The sequence below is a fragment of the Hibiscus syriacus genome, unplaced genomic scaffold (genome assembly GCF_006381635.1).
Source record: "Hibiscus syriacus cultivar Baekdansim isolate YM2019G1 unplaced genomic scaffold, ASM638163v2 tig00113123_pilon, whole genome shotgun sequence".
NCBI classification, from domain to species: Eukaryota; Viridiplantae; Streptophyta; class Magnoliopsida; order Malvales; family Malvaceae; genus Hibiscus; species Hibiscus syriacus.
The window spans coordinates 1,629,457-1,641,147 of NW_024063443.1; the positions used below are offsets into that span (position 1 = coordinate 1,629,457).

Sequence of the window (11,691 nt, forward strand, 5' to 3'; positions counted from 1 at the left end):
AGTGCGTGAACCTTATCCTCGAGGTGGCAGTGGTCCCATAGCAGCTTTGGCAGGCAGTTACAACAATCATTTCACGTGCAGAGCCACCTGTCCTCATACAACTATTTTTTTTGTCATTTTATGCGCCAGAAATGCCAAGGCATTTCAATCTGCTTCAACAACGTGTGATGCCGCGACATTACTTCCCATCTAGTCCTTTTGCTTACTATTCCCTGCACACCACAGACAAACTGCACCTCTCCCTCAAGCAGCATCATTAAGAAAGAAAATAGCACTACCACCACAAATGCAACTATATGCAACTACATGATCCTAAAATGCCTAAAATGATCTTTTAAAAGAAAAAATAACTTAAGTAAAAAGGGCCTTAAAAGTAGCCTTTTTAGGAAGTTAACAATATGATCAGAGTAGATATGATTATTCTTTGTTTACTAAGAAGCATGAGACTAATATTGTGGTACTTTTAGTCTATGTTGATGATTTGATGATTACTGGAAATGATGTGAAAATGATTGCAGAGTTGAAAGAGGTTTTGCATAGAAGTTTCAAAATGAAAGACTTGGGTGAGTTGAAGTACTTTCTTGGTCTAGAAGTTTTGAGATCAAAGGAAGGAATACTTCTAAATCAGAGGAAATATGCTCTTGAGCTTATTCAAGATACTGGAATTGGTGGTGCAAAACCTAGTGCAACACCTTTAGAGAAGAATACCAAGCTTACTACAGTGGACTATGATAGTTCATTTCAGCGACATCAGAATCAAGAGAAAGATCATTTAGCTGACAAAGCAGAATTTCAGAGGCTTATTGGAAGGTTGTTGTATTTAACACATACAAGACCAGACATAGCTTTTTCAGTTTAACATTTAAGTCAGTTTATGCATCAACCCAAAAAGGAGAACATGGAAGCAGCTCTTAGAGTGGTGAGATACATTAAGAAGAATCCTGGTTTAGGAATTATGTTGAAGGTTTCGAGCAATTGTCAGCTTATAGCAAGTTGTAACACAGATTGGGCAACTTGTCCCATGACAAGAAAGTCAGTAACAAGATTTTGTATTAAACTGGGAGAATCATTAGTGTCATAAAAGTCTAAAAAACAAAGCACTGTCGCAAGGTCATCAGCAGAAGCTGAGTACAGGAGTATGGCCATAACAACTTCAGAGCTTGTTTGGCGGAAAGGGATGCTAAAAGAACTTGGAGTCAACAATGATCAGTCAACAATGATCAGCCGACAAAGGTTTACAGTGACAGCAAGCCTGCTTTGCAGATTGCAGCCAATCCAGTGTTTCATGAAAGAACAAAACATATAGAGATAGATTGTCACTTTATAAGGGAAAAGATTCAAAAGGGACTGATTCAGACAGAGTTTGTTCCAACTTCAGAACAACAAGCAGACATTTTAACAAAGGCCCTTGGAGTTTCATAGCATGAATATCTGCTATCCAAGTTGGGAGTAAAAGATGTATTTTACAACCCAACTTGAGGGGGAGTGTTGAGCATAGGAAATTAGTTTAATATTGTTATGTTGTTAGAAGTTAGTTAGAACTAGTTACCTTAGTGTTAATGCTATATATATGTAATTTGTATACATTTGACAATATAATGAAATTAGAGGTATGTGGCCGTGGATGTTGTGGATATTGTAGATGTTACGACGTAATTTATTTCCTAAAAGTAAATACATTTTTATTTTGTGGTGTCGTAGTGACTTTGGAAAACACTACGATACGTCCATTACATTACGTTGTGGCCATAATTTAATACCATGCTCAGTTGCTCACTGTTAGCATTGCTTCTTCTCGATGGAAAGGCTAGATTGTTCAATGATTTTGGGCTTTCTGTTTTCCCCCCCGGACTGATCTTGACTTGGTTTCTGATAGTTTGTGACGACTAGCAGCTCAATCCAGAGCTTAACTCGAGCTGGAATTATCGACAATGGCTGACTGAAACATTCGATGGCTATGAAATGCTTGATGATAAGTTATCAGATAGTAATCTGGATGAAAATGGTAATTTGATTAGTAAGTTGATTAACCAATTGAATCAACATTTTCCTGTGACTATGAAACACAGGGAACCATATACAGGCATGGTGTTCTAGTCAGAGGAGGATGCTAGAGTTCTAAGAAATGTATGGTCGACGCATGGGCTTCACCATTCTGAACAATCACACACGTCGATCACTCAAGGATAATTCAATTATCGGTCGAGAGTTTGTTTGCTCAAAAGAAGGTTTCGTGCAGAGAATATACAAAGAAGGAAACCAGAGTTTCCCAATCACGGCCTGGGACGAGAGAGGGATGTAATGCAATGCTGAGAATAGCAGCAAAAGGTGGGGAGAAATGGGTTATCTATGGTTTTGTTAAAGAACATAATCATGAACTGAATCCAAGCAAAATACCACCTTGACAATCGCATCGAATTGCGCTTGTGAGGTATGTTAGTGTAAGTATTTTGGTTTAACCATTCGTACAGAAGCTAACTTCTTCTGATTTGTCCTTTCCTTTTACAGCTAAGCTGCCTGCAGTTACATCCTCTTCGAGACCTGCCTCTTGTACTCGTTAACTGGATCTGTTTATAAATGTAGCTCAATGGTTTGCCCTTATATGAATTAACTTCCGATTTGTAGGACGAAAAGGATTTTAAAATTCGAGAATTGTCCTCGGAACTGCATCGCGAGAAAAAGAAACGTGCTGCATACCAAGAACAGCTTCAGATGGTTTTAAATTATATCAAAGAGCGGCTATCCTTAAAAGTTAACTAGGAAGGTAAGTCTCCTGAAATCTTCTACGCCTAAGCAGATCGGTTAACTTGTGAGTTATTTTACTCGAATTGCTAGTTACTTCGATTTCAAGAAATACCCATTTTGACTGTCCGACTCATATCCGAACATGAGTAAGGGGATATGATACTCGAAGACCCTCCAAACACATGAAAGTTTAGGGAAAAAATATCGAACATACTGCATCATACGTCCAAGTCCGAGTAGCATAGCTGTGTATAATGTTTGTTCATATGCAACTGCTGCAATAGCTTATGTTTATGAAATCAGATTCGCCTGTAATCTCTTAATCAGAGAGAATGAAGTTTAAATACTCATCAATGGCAGATTAAAGTAATGATGTCGAAAGTTTTCTTTCCATTTCAGTTGATTCTCGAAACATGGAAGTTGTTATCGAAGAGGTCGGTTAATTGTAACTCTGAATGCGAAGATGACTAGCGTGCGGATCTTGATTACTCGTTAGAGACTTGATTTTGATCTTAGCTCAAGGAATAATCCGTTGACGATGATTGTAATAGACTGTGCCCTCCTTTTTTTCTTGATGACTAATTTCATTTCAGCCATAATTTGATCACCATGTAATGTATGCCTCGTAGTTTATAAGAGTTAATGCAAAATTTATATTCATCTTTTCTTGCATTGCTTATTAGTTCCTTACATTCACCAACCGATTCTCTGTTTAGAATTCGTGTAAGCATAATGTATCAGAACAAAATAAAAATGTAATTTATTTATTTGACACCTCTAAATTTTTAATATACCTTTTTTAAGTCTACATTTTGTAACATCCCGATTTATCCCCAGTTTTAAAACCTTAGAATTTGGGAATTTTCATTCGAATCCCTATGTTGATTTTAAGGATTAAAATAAATTGACTTGCCTTCCAGCTGAAGCCGAAGTGCTTGCCTTGATCAATGGTGCTTAGGATAATCATTTGCTGCACATCCTTTTCAGGATTAAAAAAAAAAAATCATGTGCCTTTGTGAAAGCCGCAAGATTTGATTCATTAAGCATCCGTCTGCTGCGAGAAATAATGCTTTCCATATCCAGATTGTCCGGATCGAAAATAGACTTGTTTCATCGGTTCCAGAGGCACCAAAAGACTGACCCAAAGAAATATGCTACCGTATTTTTTTAGCTAAAGCTGAAACTCATTTTAAATCCAAAATATTCACGAGCTAGTTTTACTCATTTTGCTGGACAAATTTGATTCAAATAAGATCCGATTTAAAATCAATTTATTGGTAATTTTAAATTTGGATTTGTACGTTAAGTGAGATTTCTTCAAATGATCACTAGTGAAGGCTCTGAATATTTTTCTCAATTGCAAAAAGATCTTATGTTAAAACCCTAAGGAAGATGCAAAATGAAAGTAATCATTAATTTCATGAACCATGTACCTTCAAACATTATATAGTCCTACCCAGTCTATCAATATTCAATCCCAAGAAGAAATATTGAACGGGGACCTGCCGGAACTAGGGTTTGATTGGCATTAGAGTAGACCATTTTCTATAATGCAATTGCTTGTGGGTAGCATTCGGTGACCTCCATTCGCAAGGAGCTCCAAGTATGTTTGCATCTTTCCCTTTTCGACTGCAAGCGAGCCAAAAATGACTTCGCCCATGGCTCATTGCTCCCTCTCATGCTCAGTTCATAGGGCACTGAAAAACTGTAAAATAGATTTTGACAAACAAATGGGTATCATGATGTAGTCTTGAATATAAAATACATCAGGAAACAAAAGGAAATACAAACTTCTATCAAATGTGCGCCGGTGTCATTGAGGGGGCAACTAAGGATGTAGCTTCAGAAGAATTTCCAGTCAATACGAAGTCTATAATTGAGTAATTTTGATGTATAATATCCAAGCTTTTAACTATAATCGTTCGAACTTTCTGAACCAGCAGTCACTAGGTTAACTATAGCAAGCTTGCAACTCTCCAAACTTACACCACCCTGAGGTGGCACAGGAAAAAGTAGCGGTGTCTCTCCTCTCACTCTCTTGAAACTCTAAACACGTTCCTACGAGAAACTTACCTCATTAGTTCCTCCAGGTGTGGTTCTTTATTAGACGTACTTTGCCTGAAATAAATCAAAATTTTGACATGAACAAACTATTAACTTCATGTGGCTTATAAAATAGAATTTTATACATATATAGCAGGGGAGGGAAGGCAGTGGTGACCCTCTCCTACATATCATGCATTTTAACAGCTACATTCAGACATCGAGGAACATGTTTCCTTGAATCTGATTCCTCGATATCCTATTAATTACTTCACTTTCTTCTCTCGAATTGTCACTGAAACTTCAATTTCATGCATTTCTTTGTATGCTTTGGGATTTTAACTTTTGGGACTGGATCAACCTTCTTACTTCACATGATAAAAAGGCAATTTCCAGAAAACATAGCTAGGAGATTTTACTGAGAAACCAAGTTCCAGCATGTACTCAGCCGTAATTGGCCATTGTTCGAGTGATTGGTGGGCCTTCATTTTTATATCGAAGTTAAACAATCCAAAGACAAGAAGTGAAAGAACAAACCTTGATACCAAAATTTTGTAGATACGAAGAAATTTGGTGGAAAGGTTACATATAGCATCTCCAATATGGTCCTTGCTAAACAAGTACACTATCGGATAACCTAGAAGCCATCTGCACCGGAAAAGAATCCCAAGTATTATAATGCGTAGAAATATATATGGTACCACAAATATAGAAACTGCCTGAAGAAAATCAACATGGTTTTCGTAAAATTATAAAGTTTTGCTGGTTTATATTATGTCTTTTTTCAGTAGAGATACACTGGCAAGTTGCTTATGCAAGAACTTAGAAACAGAGAATTGCCCAAGCTAGATAGTGCCACCAACTCCGCAGAGTAGACAATCAATTTTGGACCACATTTAGATGGCCATAATCAAAATCGTGTACTTGCAGGAATTACAGAAAGTTATCGGTTTTCTATATGTTACTTTAATTCTTCATTTTTCTTGAAATGCTTGTACTCAACATCTGCATCCAGCATATATATGGATATGTGTATAGGAATATGACACTACAAGGATACTTGAAATATATGGAAAAACTAGGGGAAAATTGAGCATACCCGTATCGGACACATTTATCCTACAACTCACATCTGGGTCAAACAACGTAGATTTTTCTCCAAAGATGCATGTGTTTTAACAGAGTATGTCTGAATGTAAATAATGAGATTAAAAGATTACCCGTTTATAGTAGGCACAGTGACTTCAGTGTCATGCATGCAGCTACTAAGATCGATAAGTAAAGAAGACCGAAAATCGATTGGCTCACTTGAGGATTTGGAATCTGCCTGGAGTTCTGTCCTGTCAGGTGGCAAGAGATCGTTTCTCATTCCTTCAAGAGGAAAATACAAGGAGAATAATTTCTGAATTGACGTAAGCTGCATCCCTAGTAAATTTTTGTCATCTAGAGTTATCATCTGAAACAAAAATGTGAAGTTCTTCATTCAGAATGTAAAAGATGAATATTTTAGACAAGAGATTACAAATTACCGAAAGTAAATGCACACGGGAAGGTTCTACCTTGGGAGGATCCTGGTCTAGATCCACAAATAGAAGTTCCACTTCTGAACTCAAGCTTGAACTCACATACTTGGCCATTTCTTTTACGTGTATCAGATATATCATATCATCTATAACCATTACTCTTAGCTGTTCAAAAATAGGCGATGCCTGAACGAAATCATATTAGGAGATAGTATTGAACCATAAGTGATAAACCTTTCAACAAGCATAGTTAAAAACAAAATTATCAGTAGATGTAACAATTGTGCAGGCCTATAAGACATCTAACATGGACCTTTTCAATATTAATTTGGTATGAACACAAAAATAGATGGTCCACTACAACTAGAACGGTCTATTCAGCGAATAGGTAATTACGGCTGAAGTGAACAAGATTGGATCAATTACGCCATGATATTGAAGGAGAAGGTATATTAAGAGGCTTAGACAACTGAAATGCAACGAAACCGGAACAAACAATAAAAATAGAGGTCACAAGGATATACTCAATTCAATTCCCCAAATAATATACAAATCAATGTTAAACAAGACCTTTTGACTGTGCTCGAGAAATGAACAAAGATTTTCTTGCAATTCAGGCATCTTCCCACCATAGTCAATCATCACAACTGGCCTCATTTCGAAGCACAAAGCTAGAACATCTGCCAAAGCATCATGGCCGAGTTATGATTAAAATATTTGAATTTCACCAACAAAAGAATATCTTATAGAGATACCATACTTGTACGGTTTCAATACTCAATAACGGTGGTTCATAGTACATGGGAAAACATAGCCAAGCACCAAAAGTTCCTTTTGATTGTTGCTTTTGGCATCAATACAACAACATAAATCAAAACCATGGTTTATCAAAATCAAACAATGTGTTTTAACACTCATTTAATCTAATCAATTCATATAAAAGTAAAATCCAGCATTGCTCTCCACATACCAATATCTGATACTTAACTCCACTCGGAGGAAAATAAAATATCTAAACTTGATTTTGAAAAGAAAAACTAAATCATCCATGCTTTTCAGCAACTCTAAAATTTGAACTTTAGCTTATTTCAATCTTCGTTCATTTGAGAAAACAAAATACCCAAAAAAAAAAAAAAACCAGAAAGAGAAAAATTGGTAGAAGGCCAAAAATTAAAGGAAAGGAAGAAAGGACCTATTTGGAGTCGGCGCTTAGAATGGGATTTAAGACGCCATTTGATGTGAGAAAGAGAGGCGTCCAACACCTTCAAACTTTCTTCTACTTCTGCACCTTCCATCTAAATGCTCAAACCTTTCTTTTCCCCCTTCAGTCTACTAGTAAAATCTAATTAAATTTAGGCCAATTTAGACATAGTAAGCTCTGGGTGAATTCTATAATAGTTAGGGTAAATTACACTGTTCTTCACTCAATTATTATATTTTCTCCTATTTTATTCATTTTACTTTTAATTTTTCTATTTTACTCACTGAACTTTGACATTGCTCCTATTTTGATTACTCTATATTTTATTATTATTATTATTTTTGTATGACATGATATTTTTATTATTTAATATAAAATAATTAAAATTATAAAATAAAAACAGAAGGTGGATGGATGCCACCTCTGGCCATCGTTGACCGCTGAACATGGTGGTCGTTCGGTCTCAAACTTTTATGGGTTGGTTTGTCTCGACCCTGAGTCCGAATCTGGTTTTTGTTTCATTGGAAAATGTCCTAAATCCCGTGAATCTCGACTGAAACGTTCTGCTTCATCACTTTAATCTCCAATTCGTGGACTTCGAAGTAAGTTCCGAAAAAATCGATGTTGAATTCGGACTCACGGTGTCAATGCAAATCGACCTATGAAATTTGGGATCGAATGATCACCATCTACGGTGGTCGATGGTGGCTGGAGGTGGTGTCCGGTCACCTTCTATTTTTATTTTATAATTTTAATTATTTTATATATTAAATAATAAAAAATGTCACATCATACGAAAATAATAATGATATAATTTGGAGTGATCAAAACATGAGCAATTCGAAAGTTTAGTGAGCAAAAAAAAAAAATTGAAAGTACGATGAATAAAATAGGTAAGAATTAGCTAAATGAGGAAGAGTGTAATTTACCCTAATAGTTATCGTCTTTGAAATTAGTGAATTGTAAAATTGATTTTTTTTATATTAATACTTATTTTTTCATTAAATTATAAAATTATATTTTGAAGATTTATATTATTCTATTATTAAATTTAATTATTTATATTATTAATTGTTATATTTTGATTGCATAGTAGTTAACTCTGTTAATTTAATGATATGATACCTTAGATTTTAGAAAATATTAATTTATCTTTAATATTAGATAAAATATTATTTTAACTCATAAATTTTAGATAAAATATTATTTTGATTCATGAATTCAATCAAAATCTCTTATGACTAATCACCATTGTTAATAACTTAATAAATAATATTTAACAAATTCAATTTAATCACTTAAATAAAAATATAATCACACTTTATAGAATCATGTTTATTATTTCAAAACTAATTGCTAATGTTTAATAAATATTTATCTCACTTTATTTTAAAAATTCCATTTCACTAAAAAAGTTACAAAAATTACCTGATTGCGAAATGTTAACCCAACTTTCGATATGTTACAATACCTTTATAGAAGAGATATACGATGTTGACATATAATTAATGGTTATGTATATGATTTGAATAATAGACTTAAAGAATGACACATCAGATGAAGTTAAAATTTAGCGGGGCGACAAGCTGAACCCTGGGGATTATTTGAAGGTCTCAAGCTCGACTGGGACCAAGGTTTCGAAAAAATTCAATGCCAAATTGATAGCATCGACGTCTTTATGATGGTTTCATCTTCAACAACGATCGCAAGTCCCATTCCACTTGTCCGTGCCATTGCTTCTTTACAGAATAGAGGATGGACGATTGACTATAAACTCATCCGCCACCAGTCCAACATGGTGGCGGACACCCTTGCAAAATTTTCGCTCCATAATTCTGAAGATCAAACATGGCTTAATCCCGCTCCTGACTTTGTTCAAATTGCTCTTCATGTGATATCAGGGGCATCTATAATGTAACCCTAGATCCAGCCTAAAAATTGCAACTGAATCAGGATGACCACGTTGATCACATAAACGAAAATTATTAATAATTAATTTTGGAAATATTTACCGAATACGAAATCATAAATAAACTCATGTCACATCTTAAAAAGGTTGAAAAATAAATATTAAATTCCATACAGTATATAATCAAGATCACACCTTGATAGCCAAACTGATCCTATAACTAGATAATCTGAAAAAAAAAAGACAGAAGCAAAGTGAGCTATGAGACTCAGTGTGTCATCTTCAGTAAACATATATAATTAAATATATAATAGTACAAATAATGCGTAAACGGTAACATCAGGATTCAATCATCAGAGTGTATATCAATAATACACAACCATACCTTTCGTCGCAGATAAACATGATGACGACATTACCCTCCAAAGAGAACCCAAATCAGAATGCAGAAATTAGGATGGGGATCTAGTCCTCCGAAGAGGATCCAAAACAGAAACATGATAGAGATATAATCCCATAATCAGGACGGGGACTAAGCCCGTGTAGAATCAAGACGGGGACTAAGCCCATACAGATTTAGGACGGGGATATAGTCCCATGTAGAATCAGGACATGGATTAAGCCCATGCAAAATTATGACAGATATAATCTCATGCAGAATCAGGAAGGAAACTAAGTCCACGCAGAATGTAGAATCAGGACGGGGATTTTGCCCTCCATAGAGGATCTCATGCAGATATAAAAAATGCATCAACATGCAAATTAATGGTGATATCACAATGCTCAAAAGTCATATATTTCACATAAATATATATAACCAATTCACAAACATGACTACATATAGCAACATATAACATAACACATTAAATATATCGAACATGTTAAAGGATACACCTATACCGGTTAATCTCTATCGACTAAGTTTTACGATTCCTATGAACAATAGTACTAGATCATGTATTTCAAATTGAATATACGAAGTTGAACTAAACTGAACGATAGTGATTTAGACCTATTAGGAAACAGTGCTAGGGAACAGTACAGAGATCTGTGATCACATGAACATCTCAAGATTCTTTTGTCGTACTCTGATTATGGTTCAAAGCTCAAATCGATGAAGTTATTAACCGACTCTCTAAAACTGGTTTTGGAGCGGTATTCGAGAATCAAAATAATGAGTAAATTGACAATGGTATTCGTGGGGTTTCCTATCCCTCGAATAAAAAACAAACTGTGATATTTTTACCCAATAAGGCACACTCCCAGACAAGTTGGTTTTATGCCCGTTTTAGTCCCTCTTCCATCAAATAGATTTCTTAACTTTGAATATAGTCAATTTTAGTGCTCAAAAACCTAGTTTTCACTTAAACAATTATCATCTACTTCGAGAACGTTTAACCCCAAATTTAGGGCGTGACATCTACTGCTTCTCATTAAGTTGTAAAGGCTCATCCTTCATTTCAATTAAAAAAAATTATCGGGCGAATGCAAATAATGTTAGTGCGTTGATGTTCATTGTTTTATTTTGTGATTGTAGGCACAAGTTAAAATATATTGAGTGTATTGTTCGTTGTTTTTATGATCATAATGACTTATATCTTATGCCAACAAATTAAAGATACTTTGATATCGTTATTTGATTTTTATGTTTTTTGTATCTCTCGTTAACTCAAATGAGATCACACACCTTAGATTCTAATTTTAACTGTCATAGTGATGAGGGAAAAAATAAAAAGAACAAATTTGAAAAAAGACTACGTGACCAAGATAAAATTAAATGATATTTACAAAACAACTAAGCTAGATAAATATCATGGCACATGATATACTTGCAATTTTAATTTTAATTTTTTGTTTTGAAGTCCACTTTTAGCACAAGAGGCTGTATTCTTGATTTTTTCCCCGTACCTCTTCAGTTCTTAGGTTGGTGAAAACTCCTATTTGTATTCAAGATTAGATTCGTACTTCTCATGATCCAATTACGATATAAGAAAACTTGCTAAAATTGGAGACTATGAAAGAAGGTTACTTGTTAATTTTCGATTTCAAATTAATTCCGTTAATTTAAATATTCAAGCTTTTCTCTTTCTTTCTTTATATTTGGACATTACATTTTTTTATAGAATTAAATTAATAGAATATATTATATTAATTAAACAAAGACACGTCATTAACAGAAGGCAACCGATTAAACGATAATGTTAATAACAAATTTTTAAAAAAATATATAATTTGATGATTGAAACTAAAATACATTAATAATTAAGTAC

General features: G+C 34.4%; 1 protein-coding gene across 1 annotated transcript; it reads right to left on the reverse strand.

Moving 5' to 3' along the window:
• Nucleotides 1-4,138: 4,138 nt before the first annotated feature.
• LOC120185501 lies at nt 4,139-11,221 on the reverse strand. Its single transcript, XM_039189699.1, has 8 exons — nt 11,210-11,221; nt 7,504-7,640; nt 6,882-6,991; nt 6,348-6,497; nt 6,009-6,244; nt 5,326-5,436; nt 4,819-4,863; nt 4,139-4,450 (listed from the first exon to the last, which is right to left on the reverse strand). The coding sequence occupies exons 2-8, from the start codon at nt 7,604-7,606 to the stop codon at nt 4,291-4,293; spliced, it is 915 nt and encodes a 304-aa protein (XP_039045630.1). The 5' UTR covers nt 7,607-7,640; nt 11,210-11,221; the 3' UTR covers nt 4,139-4,290.
• Nucleotides 11,222-11,691: the final 470 nt, after the last annotated feature.